General features: G+C 48.7%; 2 protein-coding genes across 5 annotated transcripts in view; one reads left to right on the top strand and one right to left on the bottom strand.

Annotated features, from left to right (window-relative positions):
• LOC308254509 (uncharacterized protein C17orf100) overlaps positions 1-16447 on the top strand; it is a 49222-nt gene extending 32775 nt beyond the window's left edge. The window contains exon 3 of one of the 2 annotated variants that reach the window (XM_080680615.1): positions 16328-16447. The gene's annotated coding sequence lies outside the window, so the exon portion shown is untranslated. The remainder of the gene's footprint in view (positions 1-16327) is intronic. The other variant, XM_080680614.1, reaches the window with a different exon arrangement.
• The window catches only part of LOC308254507 (Na(+)/citrate cotransporter), a 49851-nt gene that overhangs the window by 17786 nt on the left and 14545 nt on the right, over positions 1-17520 (bottom strand). The window contains exons 7-12 of one of the 3 annotated variants that reach the window (XM_080680608.1): positions 16307-16522; positions 15112-15212; positions 13919-14037; positions 11816-11977; positions 8191-8328; positions 906-6353 (exon numbers count right to left, since the gene is read on the bottom strand). In XM_080680608.1, coding sequence (XP_080536734.1) covers positions 6222-6353; positions 8191-8328; positions 11816-11977; positions 13919-14037; positions 15112-15212; positions 16307-16522 — 868 coding nt within the window. In that variant the 3' untranslated portion in view covers positions 906-6221. Of the gene's footprint in view, positions 1-905; positions 6354-8190; positions 8329-11815; positions 11978-13918; positions 14038-15111; positions 15213-16306; positions 16523-17520 lie in introns of those variants that run through there. The other 2 variants (XM_080680609.1, XM_080680610.1) reach the window with 2 other exon arrangements.

The following is a 17520-nucleotide window of genomic DNA, read 5'->3' as shown; positions in this document are numbered from 1 at the left end:
ATATATCCCAAGAAGCTAGAAACGTCAATCAGAAAGGATATATGCACCCCTATGTTCATAGCAGCACAATTTACCATAGCTAAGATTTGGAAACAGCCTAAGTGCCCATCAGCAGATGAGTGGATTAAAAAGCTGTGGTACATCTACACAATGGAATACTATGCTGCGGTAAAAAAGAAGGAATTCCTACCATTTGCAACAACATGGATGGAACTGGAAAGCATTATGCTAAGTGAAATAAGCCAGTCAGAGAAAGATAAGTATCACATGATCTCACTCATTTGTGGAATATAATGAACAACATAAACTGATGAACAAAAACAGTTCCAGAGACAGAGAAACATCGATCAGACCATCAAACCTCAGAGGGAAGATAGGGGAGGGTGGGGGTAAAGGGGAGAGATCAACCAAAGGACTTGTATGCATGCATATGGGCCTAACCAATGGACACAGACAACAGGGGGGTGAGGGCATGAGTGGGGGGGATGGGGAGGTAATGGGGGAAGAAGGACACATATGTAACACCTTAATAAAGAAATTTAAAAAATAAAATAACAAAAGAAGAAAAACATTTACAATTAAAAAAAAAAGGTCTCAGGCACAGTTGTTGAGAATATATCCTGGCCCTACATCTTTGGAGAGCAGTTTGGCAATATCTGTCCCGTATGTAAATACACACACTCCCTGAGCCAGCACTTCATTCTAGGAAAGTATTGTCCTCACATAGGTACACACAGAAGTAAACACAGACGTGTTTATTACAGTATTAGCAAAAGGCTAGAAATGGGCACTTGTTTCTTATATGGTATAGATTCACAATGGAATGCTATGCAGCTCTTAAAATGAGTGAGGCTTACTCATGGACATATGTACAAGAGAAATGAAAACATGTCCTCAAAGAAACTTGTTCAGAGAATTTAATAACATCTTTCTTCATAATAGCCCCAAACTGGAACAACCCGAATGCCCATCAAAGGAGAACAAACAAATTGCGGCATATCCATACAATGCAACACTCCTTAGCAACAATAATAAAAGGAATGAATGGATACACACCACAACAGGAACGGATTTCAAAAGCATTTTGTTAATCATACACAAAAGAGTAGGTACTGTAGGATTCCATTGATATAAAGTTTAACAGGCAGAACTAAGCCATGGAAACAGCAATCAGAACAGTAGTTGCCTGGGGAAGGCGCAGGTTCCTGGAAGGGGCAGGAGAGCTTTCAGGGGGGAAGGAGATGGAAATGGCGTGCTGCTGACACAATGGACACAGTTGTCTACATCACGGAATTGCACACAGGAACTGCATTTAATTCTGGCTCCGTTTAACAACAAAATTTATTGCATTAAAACAGAACCCACCCTAGTCAAACTTCATATGTCCTGAAATGGAACGATCTCCAAATAAGTTTAGCAGGGATGGGGTGGGCGGTGGAAACAAGGGCAGAAAATGTGTATGGTGTGCTCCCATCTGTAACAGAGGATGTGTACCTATTGCAGAAGCTCACAGGCGTGTACCATCGCTGGGAGGACGTGGAAGGCACTGCTGACGGTGCCTGTCTTTCTGGGGGAGGGAGGCCTCAGGTCTGAAGTGGGAGGGACCTGTCTAAGTACTTTTTGTACTGTTGACATTTCTTTTACGCTGCTCATATTTTTTTAAATATAAAAATTAGTTTAAGCACATAGGGTGTGGCTTAATGGTTAAGCATTGACCCAAGAACCAAGAGGTCACCCATTTGATCCAGGTCAGGGCACATGCCTGAGTTGCAGGTTCCATCCCCAGCAGGGGGTGTGCAGGAGGCAGCCTATCAATGATGTTTCTCTCTCATCAATGTTACTATCTCTCTCTCTCTGTTCCTCTGTCTCTGAAAAATCAATAAAACCATATATATGTATATGTACATATATATATCTTTTTAATTAGTTTAAGTTTCTTGATAGGCTAATAAGATGTTCTGAGATTGAATTTGAGTATTCCCCTGCCCTCTGGAGCTGGAAGCAGGGCCTACATGCTGCTCTGGAACTGCCAGGGGTCACGGCCTGTGTCTCTGAGGGTGGAGGGGGTGTTTGGACAAGCAGATCCAGGAGAACATTCCTTGGGCTGGGAAGTGAGAACGAGAGCCCTGAATCACGACACCCGGGGAAAGAAACGGAATATCTGATTGCAAGGATTTCAGCCTGAAATGATAAGCTTTCTGTGAAGGAATGTGAAAACGCATCCCATGGTGAGGAAGATTCATCTTGATGGATTTTTTTTTTAATATGAAAAAATGCTTCCCGGGTGGGTTGGGGACAAAGCTTTTAAGAGGCTGTGGGCGTAGGGGGAGAGGGTTCTTAGGTAAGATAAGGATGCAAGGTCTGGTTCTTAATTGATCAGCATTTGGTCTTTATTTCTACAGACAGGAATGTGCCATTAAGGGCCTTACCCAGGAATGCCCGTATTGATTTTGAGAATTGGACTGCGCTACTGACATGATTCCCTGCTTGGAGTCCAGAGCAAACACCTCGTTATCCATTATTTTCATTGGTGTGTGAGATAATAGGGAGGAGAGAGAACTTCACGTGTCCCAGGAGGTGCCCTGCTCCCTGGTCCTGCCACAGGAGGAGGCCCAGGCCTTTCCCTAAGGAAGTTCTCAGCTCAGAGGGCCAGGGAAGGATCCCAATTGGGGGATCAGAGGGGAAGGAACCCTGGGTCCTGATTTTTGGCATGCATAGGATCCGTGTAGGCTCCTGACAACACAGTTGAGAGCAGTCCTGGTTAGGATTCTGTGTTCAGCCAAGCTTGGGCCCAAATGTCTGATCCAGATGCCTTAGAGCAAGCATGTCAAACTCGCGGCCCCCAGGCCACATGCCTCGTTTATTTGGCCCGTGTTAGCCTTTGAGTTTGACATGCTTGTCTTAAAGAGAACTTGGGTTGAACCTCTTTACAAAGTGTACTAATAAGAGGCAAGATAGGTTCTTAGGAAAAGGTCTGAAAGGGTTTTCAGCAAATGGCTAAGACCCGGATGGGCACAGGGTGGGCTGTGCAACAGAGTCCCCCTGAGACAGCATGGGGACTGCATCTGGCCCAAGCAGATGGAGGATCAGATGGGGTAAGGGAGACAGGACTTACACATCCTCTGATCCAGCCCCTTCCTGATAGAAACTGAGGCCCAGAGAGTGGACTGACTTGTGTCAGATATCGGGACCAAGCTCAGTTCATGACTCAGGCTCTAGCTTCCCAATCCAGTGGGTCTCCTGGGAAGTCCTGGTCTTTGGGAACTGGAAGCAGAGCTGAAGCGAAGCCCTTGACCAGACAACCATGTACTCTCTTCCCTCCCAGGAAAATGTTTCTACTGAGTTCCATGGAAAGGGAGCCACTCAGGCAGCCTGGAGTAAGGGCTCCTCTGAAAGCGTCATAGCACCCGACCATGGACATCACCTACCCAATAGCTCCCCCTCTTTTTTCCTATCAGAACCCAGGTTTTGTAGTAGTGGAAATCTCTTCATTTCAGGAAACATAGGCCAGTTCCCCAAGCCCACGAGATGAGTCCTAATTGGCCTCATGGTATTCCAATAGCATTCCAATTACCCTTTGTCAGTGATTGGCTTCTGGCCAATAGGACACGAAGGGAAGTCTGTAGGGGCTTCTGAGAAAGATTTTGCTTTCCTAATAAAAGGGAAAGATGAAGCAGACACTGTCATGCCCCCACCCCATGCCTCTTTCTTCCTGCCTTCAATACAGATGTGTATGTAGCATGAAGGTCAAGCATGAGAGTAGAGAAAGGCAAAACACCCTTAGAATGGCAGAGTGGATGGTAAAGCCCAAGCCCTTGGTGGCCTGAGTGAGCAGCTGGACCAATATCAGCAGCTGTCTACCTCCAGACTTCTTGTTAAGTAGACATTAAAAGCCCTTATGGTTTAAGCTACTGTTAACTGGGTTTCTCTCTAACTGGTAGCCAAAAGCAATCCTGATTGGCACTGGCCATCATTGTTAGTGTAACTCCAACCAACTTCAAGAGAAGTTGTATAGAAACAGCCTTTGGTCAGCCTCCCCAGCCGTGGGATCTGCTCTCCTGAAGCGCCCACCCAGCTTGCTTGTCAGTCCTGGAGCACATGGAGTCCGGTAGAGTCCTCCACCCATCGCACCACATGCCCTCATCAGCCTGGCCAGTCCTCCTCCTCTTTCAATGCGTACCTTGGATGACCTTCACTAACCTTGACCATTACCACAAAATGTACATCTAACAAACCACACTGATCACTTGTTTATTTACCAATGACACTTATGGTGGCCTGCTCTGGGTCAGTCACAGTGCTGGCACTGGACCCAGCAGGCAGGGAAAGTCCTCAGAAGCCCTCAGACTGGTGTGGCAGACACATCCAAAGCAGCCGTGTAGAAGCAGAAATGACAGGATGGATCAAAAGCTTTGCTTCTTCAGGCAAAGATCAGCCCATTCTGCTCCAACAGTGTCCTTAGCCCATCTCAGAGGAGGCGGCAGAAAGGGGCTCTTGTTGGGAGATCTTCCCTGAATAGGCAGGGCCTTGGGGTGGACTTGCTCTTGCCGCTCCCTTTTCCACACAGGCCTTATAAGGCCACGGCCCTTAATGACTCGAGAAAGGAGGAGTGGACTCGGAGGCCGAAGTCCTGGATTGGAACCCTAAGTGCTACTAACTAACTAGATGTGTGAGAGGACACATGACTTGCTTGGTTTCTCAGAGCCTCAGGGTTCTTGAAAGACAAACAAGGATACTAACACCTGCCTATTTCATAGGGCTGCTGAGATAAATGGTGGGTGAGATAAGGTCAAAAGAGATCAGTGGTGGCTGCACCAGGTACAGGGAGCATGACACAGGAGGTGGGCGGTGAGTAAGGATTCATTCATCCACTTGCCCCTCCCCACCCTCGAATGCCAGTCAGCACTGGCACCTTTTTATGGGAGGCAGATGTGGTGGCCAAGAATCCGCCCACCCAAGGAACCAGGCACATGCTCGGCCCTTGAGGGGGTTTCCTTGGGTTCCCATACTTTCTCCCGCCCTGAAAAACGCCATCAATGGACCTCACTTATCTGCTTTGGCCTTTCTTCTAAGCAGCACAAGGAAATAAAATGGGGCTGTTGGGCAAAGGGGTGGGTATCTCTCAATGTCTCTCTCACAGGGGTTCTGAGGGTTCCAGCAATTTCATACAGGTTCACTTATGGTCAGGGGCTGTCTGCTCAGGGACCAAGCACTGCTCATTCTCAGCGATGCTCCGTCCCCACCAGGCATGGCGGTGAAGGCCAGTCAGCAAAAGGAAGGCTTTCCCCAGGGGAGCTCAAACTCTAGAAGGACAAACTCCAAAGGGATGCTGCTCTAGGCAATTCACAGCTGTATTCACTCTGGGCCTTCAGGTGAGGGAGGACCTAGATACCCGACTGTGTTCCCAAAGAAGCCATCGTGCCCATACCTGGAGTGTGAGCTCAGCTGTGTGGGGTGGCAGGAAGACCAACTCCCAGAAGAGCCAAGCTGACCTGCCTGGGAGAACAGGGGGTGCCAGAGGGCCCCAACCAGGAGATCCCAGTGAATGTTGACCCAGACAACAAAGGGACCTAAGAGTTGAAGGAGGTGCTCTAGAGAGCTCTAAACTGTCAGTTCAATGAAGCAAGGTAAGGAGGGGAGCTGGTTGGCCAGTGGTGTACCATGGGTGATGTCATCCAGGGTTATCAGTTCAAATCCCTCATCCTTGGGTGCTGGCATTATACTCCTGGTGGTTCCAGGAGGCTCTGAGTCCCACTCTCACTCCAGCAGCAGGAAGCTTCCCAGGACCAGACGTTCTGTCCCTGGGCTGGGTTGTCCCTTCCAAGTGACGGGAGTGATCTGAGGCAGCTCAAGGTCAGCAGCAAGAGGTGCAGGCTCTGGAAGGTCATTTTTCACCTCCCAAGCTGGGATCTGGTCCCCATTTAGATGACCCTGAGACTAAGCAAGTGAACATCAAAACCCAGCGTGCAGGCTGCCTGTCCCAGAGTTCGTGGCATGATCCCGGAAAGATGGAAGCCATCTGCGTCTTGGGAGGCTCCCTTAATTTCCAAACCCGCTCTCCGCCACCTGTCCCCAGCTAGGACCTGGGCCTGGGTCTCTGTGGGGTGAGGGCATCATCAGGTCACTTTGGGGTGTCAACCCCAAAGCTCTGCTGTACGGTGTGCCAGAAGCTTCAGGAGTCCTCAGGAAGGCGGGGCTGTGTTATTCTCTCGTGGCTCTTCCTAAGTCTCAATATGAGTCACATTAGCCCAGTCAGGAAAATTGTCCAGGTCAAATATGACCCGTCCCCAAGTGTTGACCGCCAGAAACACACAGAAGACTCCAATTATGTTCATCATTATTCCTGTTTTCACCTGGGGAAGATCAGGGCCAAGAGTCAGCACCCACAGGTCAGTGGGATTCAGAACAGAGGTGAAAGGGACACTGAGAACTACTGCTCTTGGAGAAGGGGCTGCAGGCTGGTTTGCTGGGCCCCCATCCCTGGGCCATGCTCTGTGCTCACCCTACCCCACAAACAGAGCACTGTCATAGCCAGTAAGTGTCATCGGTGCTCAAGCATCCATGGGAAACAAGCATGATGGCGGGGTCTCTGCCTGCTTGAACATTTGCAACACCGGGCCTTCTGGAGGGGCATGAGGCAACACCCCAGGCCACTCAGAGAAATATTGGAGGATCCCAGGTCTGACTTTAGGGCCTGTGCTCACCCCAGCACCTTCACATCCCCGGAGCACGTGCTGGTTTCTCGAGAACCTCCCTGGCTCTTTCTGATGCCAGGTCTTTCTTTTCGCTCACTAACCACTGCTTGAAGCCCTGTGCAGATTTTTCACTGGGGATCGGAAATGAGTTTGTGGTCCATGGTTTCTTATTAAGAACTAGAGGCCCAGTGCACGATATTTGTGCACAAGGTTGGGGGTCCCTCAGCCCAGCCTACACCCTCTCCAATCCAGGACCCCTTGGGGGATGTCTGACTGCTGGTTTAGGCCCGATTCCAGAGATCAGGCCTAAACCGGCAATCGGACATCCCCCTCACAATCCTGGAATGCTGGCTCCTAATTGCTCACCTGCCTGCCGGCCTGGTCGCCCCTAACTGCCCCCCGCTGCCAGCCAGGTAACCCCCAACTGTCCCCTCCCTGCTGGCCTGGTCGCTCCTAACTACCCCCCCCCCCGCTGGCCTGGTCACCCCTTACTGCCCCCCCCCAGGGGCCTGGTCACCCCCAACTGCACCCCCCCCCAGCAGGCCTAGTCACCCCTAACTGCCCCCCTGTCCCACTGGCCTGGTTGCCTCTTACTGCCCCCCCTGCCAACCTGGTTGCCCCTAACTGCCCCCCCCCCCGCCGGCCTGGTCGCTCTCAACTGCCCCCCCCTGCTGGCCTGGTCACCCCCAACTGCCCCACCCTTGCCGTCCTGGTCGCCCCACGCAGCCTGCTTGTTCAGTCGTTTGGTCGTCTGTCACTAACCACCCTGCTGGCTTGGTTGTAGGCAGCCATGTTGTGAGGGTGTGAGGGTCAATTTGCATATCAGCTATTTATTATATAGGATGCTCCACAGACTCCCAAAGATACCCAGCAGAGGCTCTGAGATCACTCACACCTGACCTGCCTGAGGGAAGGACCCTCCCTTCCTGCCTTTCCCCTTCTGAGACCGGCCCCTTCTACTGGCAGAGGCGATAGAGCTCAAGGAAAACCTACGAGAGTTCCTCCTCCAGCTGCATCTGTTTCCAAGGCCCCATCTCTCCCAGGCACTGCCTCTCCCTGTCCCCGCTTCAACGTCTGCAGATACCTCTGCCAGTCAATCTCTGTCATTGGTATCCACCCCTGTGACCCATCTCAGCCTTGTCCCTCCTGCTGGTCCTTATGGGTTTTTGCTAGTTGGTGAAGTCCATCTTGGCCATGTGGGACCCCACCCAAACCCCTTCCAAGTGCTCAGAGAGGGCTCCCCTGGTGACTGCTCGGCACCTCCAGGTGGGAGATTCTATCACCCACCTCTCAGCTTTGGGAGAGAGGACAGTATGAAATGCAAGGTGATTTCAAAAAAGAAGAAAAACTGTACATAAATGCCAATAATGAGGATAGGGTTGGACTTTGGGTGGTATTCCCAAATTACATGACATCACAAGTCATTAATAAATAGGGTGTCCCTCATGACAAAAGCGTCAGAGCTGATAGGAGTAAATAAAAGCAGCTGCATTACCATGTCAGAAACCTTGAGGTGTCCGTAGGCAAACACGATGGCGTTAGGTGGAGTGGCCACAGGTAACATGAAGGCAAAGGATGCACTCAGGGTGCAGGGGAGCATGACGTACAGCGGGTTGAGGCCAATGGAACGTGACTGGGGGGAAACACAGCACTGCAGTGTCACATATACAGAAAACAAAAGCCCTGGGGACCATCACTCTGAAAGCATCCCCCTCATGTACTGTGCGAGTTCCCACCTCCACGCCTTGGTCCTTCTGGGGGCTCTACACTCTGCCATGCCTCTGGTGATAACTCTGCTGGACCCCAAAGGCTGAGCTCAGAGCCATCTCCCCACGAGGCCTTTCTGAACCCTCTCCATTCATTCAACACATAGCTCTTGGGCACCTACTATGTGCCAAAGACCATGCTGGCCCTTAAACTGCACTGAATCTGGAAGTGTTACTGCAGCCCACCTATGCACACACCTGTGTGTCCTGCCACAGACCGCCAGAGCCTAGAGGGCTGGGACCACATCTCACCTCTAGATACATCTGTGTATGCATGTGTTGTTGTACACATTTGGGATCATTTTGAATATGGAATTTGGTATCCATCTTTTTTACTCTACAACTTGAAATTCAGCCACATGTAGCAAAGAGCACCCAGCACAGAGTAGACAGACACTCATTAAATATTTGCTAAATGAATTAATGATATCATAATATAACTCATAATATCTATCAATGCCTATCAAAATTAATAATTAGCATGCAGATTTATATACACATGAGGGAAGACACTTATGCAAAGATGTTCATTGCAACATCATAACAGCAAAACACACAGGAAACCGACTCAATGGCCATCAGCAGCAGGATGGTTAAATAAAATACGTACATACACAATGACTAGTTCGCAGCTGTAAGGAAGAACTGACTGGTTTTATGTGCTAGCATGGAAAGATCTCCAAGACCTATAGTTAGATTTTTAAAGATTTCGGGTGCAGAACAGGTTTATAGAATGATACCATTTGTTTTTTTTTTTTTTAAGTGTGTGTGTATGTAATACATCCACAAAGATACCTAAGAAATTAATAACAGAAGTTGTCTCTAGGAAGAAGTTAGAGGGTAGGACCTATACTCTTTGGTATTCTTGGACATTTCTAAGCTATGTATATGTATTACATTTTCAACTTAAAAAAAGTGTTAACCCCGGTCGGGTGTCTTAGTTGGTTGGAGCACCATCCCAACACACCAAAAAAAAAGGTTGTGGGTTCAATTCCCCAATTAGGGCATGTGTGGGAGGCAGCAGATCAATGTTTCTCTCTTTCTCCCTTCCTTCCTCTCTCTCTAAAATCAATAAAAATATCCTCAGGTGAAGATTTTAAAAATTATGCACATTCCCATTTTATTAACTGCCCTTCAAAACTCTGATTTTTAAAAATTGCTTTGATAATAGTACATTGTATGAGTGTATAACTTATTTCATCCATCCCTTTTATTTATTATAAATTAATATTTATATGACGTACATCTTTATAATACAGTTGACCCTTGAACAAGGTGGTTTGAGCTGTGCGGGTCTACTTACATGTGGATTTTTTCAATAAATGTACAGTTAGCCCTCCGTATCCCCAGGTTTCCCACCTGCAGATTCAACCAATTGTGGATCAAATGGGAATCCACAATGTGGAGGGCCAAACGTATGCATTGCTCTACGCCATTTTATACAAGGGACCTGAGCATCTGCAGGTGTTGGTACCTGAGGGAGGTCCTGGAACCAATCCCCTGTGAATACTGAGGGGCTGTAGTTAAGTTCTGGGGAGTCCAAAGTTATACATGGACTTTCTTCTGTGCAGTGTTATTCAACAATCAACTCTATATGCTTGTAGGCATCTCTGATGGTTTCCTAAGACATGTTCCCAGCCATGCATTGCTCAAAGGGTATGAGAACAGGTTTCAGGTTAGGGCTCCTGTGGGTAAACAGGTCTCTGGAAAGTCTGCACCAAGTTCCACTCCTCCTGGGGGAACCTGAGAGGTCCCAGTCAGAGGCCCAGTCTATTTCCTGGTTTCCCCCATTTGTGCCGCCCTGGGTACCCATGCTATATGCACTGCCTGTGGCTCTGTGATCCAGATGGGGGTCACCAACGTCCCACAGCTGGGCCCTGAGGAATCTTACTTGGGCTTCTGGCTCTAGGAAGGCTTGTTTGGATGGGCCTGGCCACTCCCTGGGGTTAAGACCTTCGTTTGTCTGGGCTGGGGCCCTCAGGACTCAATGCTGGGGTGGGAGGTGACAAAGCCAAATCTTTGCTAGAGAGGGGAGGCCTCACCCCCCATGCCCTGCAACAAAGAATGCTCCTTGGCATAGGTCTCGGCAGCCTGCTTAGGGGAAGGGGAGATAAGCCACCTTGCTATTTCTATCACTTTCATCTTCACTTGGATCGAAAGGAACAGCCACTTGGGTTTGCTTTTTATACACATGGACACCTTGGCAGCCAAGGTGAAGTTACCAACTGCAATGCTGTGCTCAGGTTTTGTAAGTCTGTCTCCCAACTCCAGAATGGCAACCTCAGCCTCTCCCAGGCTTGTTTGCAATCTACAGAGGATTTTCACAGTCATCATCTTACTTGACCTTCAGCACAAGTGTAGGAGGAAAGAACGTGAATGACATGTTCTAGGATCCCAGGACCTGAACTCAGGTCTCCTGAGTCCAAGGCCAGGGCTCTTCTTGTACCACCTTGAGGTCAGTATTGCCATGTCATGATCGACAGGAGAAAATGCACAAAAAGATCACAGCTGATTTTCCTATTAGCTCTACTTTAGTCCCAGCTCAACAACATGCTTGACCACAGTGCACTGATTCCTGATCCTGGGGCTCAACGCAAAGCTTCTGGGGGTCTTTAGTCATGCACTCCCTTTCTTTGGACTCTCCACCTTCCCAGAATTTCCTCTCCCCCAAACCATCCCCAAGCCCCACCTTCCCCAAGACCTCTTCCTGGTGGATCCCAACCAGTGATGTCCCCCTGCTCCGCAGTCCTCCTGCACACCTGTGCTACATTCTCAGAGACCCTCTATAATTCCCTCATGGCATTGGTCCACTCCTCCTTGGCCCAAGTTCTGTTAACCCACCTTGAAAAGTAGGCAGTTACATTTATAAATACATTATGAGTACCTGGCTTATGCTTAGTGCTTTGGCCAGCGTGGGGGATACAAAAAAGAACCAGCAAAACATTGAGTGTTGGCCCAAGGTCATCAAAGGCACACAAGTCCTATCAGAGGCAGGGCCTGATCCAGGCTCAAAACCCTGGTTGGGCTCTGGACCCTGATTTCACGGCCTCTCTAAGAACTTAAGACAGTGGTCGGCAAACTCATTAGTCAACAGAGCCAAATATCAACAGTACAACGATTGAAATTTCTTTTGAAAGCCAAATTTTTTAAACTTAAACTTCTTCTAACACCACTTCAAAATAGACTCGCCCAGGCCGTGGTATTTTGTGGAAGAGCCACACTCAAGGGGCCAAAGAGCCACATGTGGCTCGTGAGCCGCGGTTTGCCTACCACTGACTTAGGTCATAGTCATGGGTGGGTAGCTTCTTATGAAATGATGGCTGAGCCTCCTTCTCCCCCAGCAGGATTACTTACCATGGAGGCAAAGATGGGCAGGAACAGGGTGGTGGTGGCCACGTTGCTTGTGCACTCAGTGAATACAGCAATGAGCAAGGACAAGATCAAGGAGATGGCTGCTGGGGGCAGAACGTGCAAGGGCTCCATTTGCTTCCCCATCCATTCAGACAGCCCCGAGGCCTGGAAAGCACCAAGAGGACAGTCACTGCAGGGCTAATGGCTACAGTTCCTCCAGGGCCTAGAGAGACCCTCATCTTTCTCTAGGGGGCTCATTCCTATTCTTCCCCTCTTTCCTATTCTCTCTGCATACATTCCACAGGTGAGCTCACCCATGCCCACAATTTCAATCTTCATCCTCATTCTGCTGTGTCCAAAATCTGTATTTCTAGCCCAGCTTGTCTACTATCCAGATTTCAACATCCATACTCCTAGAAATTTCCACCCAGATGTCCATGAATATGTCAGACTCAACATGCCCCAACCTGCATTCATCCTCTCTAGCCCAGAGTCTACCGCTCCCCCTGGCTCCCCAGGTTGGTGCATGGACTCATCATCCACCTGCTGTCCAACCTAGAAGACCAGGAGTCATCCTGGGATCTCTGTCCCCCTCATTCCTTCCACTCAATCATCATCAAGTCACCCAAAATATCTCATGTCCATTGTCTCCTCTCAGTCTCCCACAGTCCTTGAAGCTCAGGAGAGAAATCTGAGACAGAAATTAGGATCTGGATTTGGTGCTTCGGGCTGAGAAGAGATTGTCCAGGGGAGAGAATGAAAAATGAACAGAGAAGATACCAAAGGCAGAGCCTGGAGGAACATTCATTTTTAAGGGAGAACAGAGGAAAAGTCAGTAAAGAAACCTGAGCAGGAATAGTCAGAGTTAGAAGGAAACCAGGAGAGAATGGTATCTTGGGACCAAAGGAGGAGGGAGTTTCAAAGAGAGAATGGTCCATGGAGTCAAGTGTTGAGACTGAGTTGGATGAAAGCTATAGAGTGTCTACTGGTCTCCCTCATCCCCGCCCTGCCTAGGTCTCCACTCCAGACATCAAAGTAATTTTCCCCAATTGGAGTTCTGACAAAGTCACTCTCTGGTCTCAACCCTTCAGTGGCTGCCCCCTAAATTCAGTGCCTGCAGAATTAAGTCCACACTCCCTATCTTGAATTCAAGACCCTCATGGAGTGGCTTCTGCTAGCCTCAGCAGCTCATCTTCTGATCCTCAGCTAGGTACCACACACTTATTCCTTTACCAATGTGTCACTTCTTCACGAAATGCTCTTCCATATATGTGCGCCTCTCTAGTCTATGATGGTCCTGTGAACAAGGACCCTATTTCAGTCTCCTCTGTAAGTCCCATGCCTGGGCTAACAGGGGCATAATAGAAATGTTTGGTGAAATGAATGAATGCTAGGTGGATGGATGACTGAATAGAGAAGTGACTAGATGGATGGATTTGTTCATCCAAAAATATTGATGCACCTGCCATGCACCAGGCTCTGTTCCAGATGCTAAGGAAACAGAATAACAGGATAGACCCAGTCTATCTATCATATTCCATTCCTGGGTGGATGGACAGATGGACAGGTGCATGGATGCAATGATGATAGCTGGCTCATCTCTCCCTCTGTCTCATTTTTTCCCTATCAGGGAAAGGGGAGAGGTAAGAAAGTTACATTTTTGAGGTGGATTTTCCCAAAGGCTGTTCCTCTCCTTCTACACTGCTATACACTTAGCTAGAGAAAAATTTAAACTGGCAGCCATATTAACAAAGAGTTCAGGGAGTAGAAGAACCAAAGGTAATGGTGGAGATATCCACAAGGACTTGAAAGGAGGATTTCCCAGAAGAAATCAGAGATCCTTATTGCCAAATCCCTAACTCAGGGTCACCTATATTCACTATTTCTGCAATCACTCAAAGAGTATTTCTCTAGTTTAGGCACTACTCATGGCCCAGGGTTCCAAGATAACAGGACAGAGTCCCTGTTCTTAAGAAATATGCAGTTAGTGGAGGAGACTGACACAGAACCAGCCCAGAGTGCAGGGGTGCAGGGGTGGATTAGTTCGTTGGCCACCCTCTTGGTGAAAGAAGGAGACCCTGGGCAGCCCACAGCTGGGGAAGTTACCTCGCATCCTTTAGCCAGAGCAAATCCGCCCCCCAGAAGCAGCACAATGCCCCATGGAACTTTCTCCTGGGTCACCTTCCAATCCAGCAGTGCAGGCGGATAAAACGGAGTCTTCCTTTCTGAGAAAAAACACACACACACACAAAAAAAAAAAAAACACAAGAAAAACACACATACACAATGCAGAGCAGTCTTATGAAGCCCAAGCCCTCTGATCAGGGGAATAAAAACCTGTATGGACAATAAGTAACATGTCATATCTACAAATTAGCTAAAGTTTACAATAATTACTGCACCCATTGCTGGTGAAAATATGGCAGAACTACTGCACACTCCTGGCAGCATTATAAATTGGTGCGATCTTTTTGGAGAGCAATTTGACATCACTCCTAGAAATTTATCCTGAAGAAGAAACACTTTAATTTGTAATAATGAAATTTCAAAAGAGCCAGACCCATAATAGCAGAATGGTTACAGCCCCTGACTCAATACAATGCCGTTATTAGGCAAGGTAAGTTTGAAGACTCAGGCAAGAGCAGGAAATGTCTATAGAGTAACCCAATCAAATACATGAAAACAGAAACAGAATTCACATGGTGTGTTTTGATTATAGACATATAATATATGTGCTTAGTAGTAAAGTCTGGGAGGAAGAGAAAAACCAAAAAGATACTGATGGTGTTATGGGAAATTCAAAGCATTTTTCTGTTCCTGTTGTAATATTAATACAATTTCAAATGTTTAAAAAGCAAAAGAAATTTTGCACTAAACAATACCCAGGGATGCCCTGACCGGTTTGGCTCAGTGGGTAGAGCATCGGCCTTTGGACTGAAGGGTCCCAGGTTCGATTCCGGGTAAGGGCATGTACCTTGGTTGCGGGCACATCCCCAGTAGGGAGTGTTCAGGAGGTAGCTGATCGGAGTATTCAGGAGGCAGCTGATTGATGTTTCTCTCTCATAGATGTTTCTAACTCTCTATCCCTCCCCCTTCCTCTCTGTAAAAAATTAATAAAATATATTAAAAAAGTACTCAGGGAGGGCTTAAAAAATGCCCTCTGCCCAGACTGTGCAATCATGCCAGTCCTCTTTGATGGAGTGGGCTTTTCTCCCTCCTAAGCCCAGGGACTTCCATGGAGAGCCTTTGCTACCAGGCCCCCAACCCTGATGAATGCGAGGCCAAGACAGGAGCATTACCTTCCTCAGTCTGGCTGGAGAAGTTGAACTTGGGCTTCTGCGAAGGCACAATGAAAAGCAATATGGCCACGAAGATGGCCACGGTGGCGTCGGTGACATACCTAGGTGGGGAGAGCGCATGGATGAGCCAACTCAGCTGCAGGAAGCCATGCCAAAACCTGTGCCTCGTCTGTGTTCTCCTGCATGAAGAAGCAGGCTCAGCTGGGCATGAAAACTGGCACCCCAAAGGCCCAGGTCAGGAGTAGTGGGGTAGACTGAATCCTGGCTAGAAACCAAGACCCCCCATCCTTGGCCTGGCTCTGCCACCAGTATTGGGTGACTCTGAGCAGCTCACTTCATTCTCACATCCTGTGTTGTCCCATGGGGGAATGTCGTGACCTCTTCTAGGCCAGATTCTCTAGAAATCTGGGTTCACCAGGTGATCACCAACAGATCTTCCAAAAGGAATCAGTAGCCCTAGCCCCTGTTGCACAGTAGTTAGAGCATTGGTCCACCCACTAAAGGGTCACAGGTTCAATTCCCAGTCAAGGGCACATACCTGGGTTGCAGGTTCCATCCCCACCTGGTTGGGGCGCATGCAAAGCCCACCAGTTGATGTGTTCTCTCTCACATTGAAGTTTTTCTCTCTCCTTCTCTCGCTCTCGCTCTTTCTCCCTTTCTCTCTCCCCTCCACCCTCCCTTCCACTCTCTCTAAAAATCAATGGTAAAAATATCCTCAGGTGAGGATTAACAAAAAATAAAAATAAAATAAAAATGGGATAAGCAGTAACAGGCAGTTGTCTCCCAACCCACTTTCAGGATATGCACGTTTCTCAGCCTTTCTTTTATGTAACATCTTAGCCAGGAGAGAAACTACATATACCCGCTTCTGCCAAGTCTCTACTAAAGAAGCATCTGGACCCCAGCATCTGTGTCTTTAGATACTTGCCCAGATCTAAAAAAAAGATGGGGGGAGAGATTTGGAACCCAGAGCTCTGGGAGCCTCACTCCAGCCCAACAAGTCTCTCTTGACCACCAGCCTGGCCAAGGATTTTCTGCTTAACCTGCTGGGGAAAGAGGGGCCTCAGGGACATATCTGTGGTCTTGTCCTTAAGATTCGTGAGGAACGACTGATTCGGGAAACCAAGAGAGCACTTCAGAACTCAACTCCAGAACAAGGGAGGACATGGCAGGCACTGCAGAACCAATGACTTACTTTGTCTCGCCCTCCATCCAGGCGATCGACATCCAGCCAGGCATGAAGCCTGGGTCCCGGGAGAACCACAGGGTGACCAGCAGGAGAAAACAGAGCAGGACGTTGGCCTCAGCGAAGGAGAAGGGTCCCAGCTTCCTGTACTCCTCCTGTAACATCTCGTAGGCAGCTTTCTCGCTATTCTTTTTCTCCAGACTACAGCCCCAAACCTTTTTAAAACTAGAAGATACAGAGAAATAGAAGCATGGAACAGACCATCAAATCTCAGAGGGAAGGCACGGGTGGGTGGTGGTGGGATGGGGTAAGAGATGAACCATAGGACTTGTAACCATACATATGAACATGACCAATGGACACAGACAAAAGCGGGGTGGGGGCATGTGCTGGGGGTCAGGCAGAGGTCAATGGGGGAAAAGGGAGACTTATGTAAAACTTTCAACAATAAAGAATTAAAAAAAAAACTAGAGGAGACAAAGAAAGAAAACAGCAATGCAGGTTGGTTGTCTCAGGGGCTGATCAAATGGAAGCCTGAATGTTGGGCAGTAAAACATGGCAGAAAGGCCTATTATGGTGCTGCCTAATGTCTGGGGTGGAGGGTGCCTGAGTACAGCCCTTCCCCACTCCATCTCTCTCACCTGCCCATCGTACCTCCCAGGACCTGTTATGTGTGCTTAGCATATGCCCCAGAACTGGAAGATGCTCCCAGAGGAGGTCTGAGATGACACAGGTGAGGTGGCCAGTCTGGGCCAGGTCTCAGGGGCAATTGAGACAGGAAAGGATAGGATGGCCAAGAGGGTGGGAGGTTGAGCAGAATGAGGGGTGGGTTGGAGCATCAGAAGCAAAAATAAGCAGAACTGAGGTGGCCACTGGCACTGGGGACGTGGCAGGTGCCCAGTTGCCTGGAGACCAGCTGTTCCTGTCATCTGCCACCTGGGGAAAGGCCATGAGAAGTTCTGGAGCAACACAGTGGAGGTAAGACTTCCTCGCATGCTCTCCAAGTTGTTCTCCTCCCATGGTGGCCTGTGGCTGCCTTCAATGATGCCAGGATGTCGGCCCCCATTATCAGGTGGCTTAGGTGGACACAAAGAACACGCAGACTGGGCCAGGCAGGAGCCGGGTGGGTGCTTGCATCCCAAGGAGCTGGAGGTGTAGGATCCGGACCCAGGAGATGGGCAGGCAGTAGGCATAGCAATGGCAGGAAGGAAGCCAGCCCAGCC

The sequence above is a fragment of the Plecotus auritus genome, assembly GCF_963455305.1.
Source record: "Plecotus auritus genome assembly, chromosome: 7".
In the NCBI taxonomy this organism is placed as follows: Eukaryota; Metazoa; Chordata; class Mammalia; order Chiroptera; family Vespertilionidae; genus Plecotus; species Plecotus auritus.
Note: the sequence above shows the minus strand (reverse complement) of the source record. Positions and strands in the feature narration are given on the sequence as shown.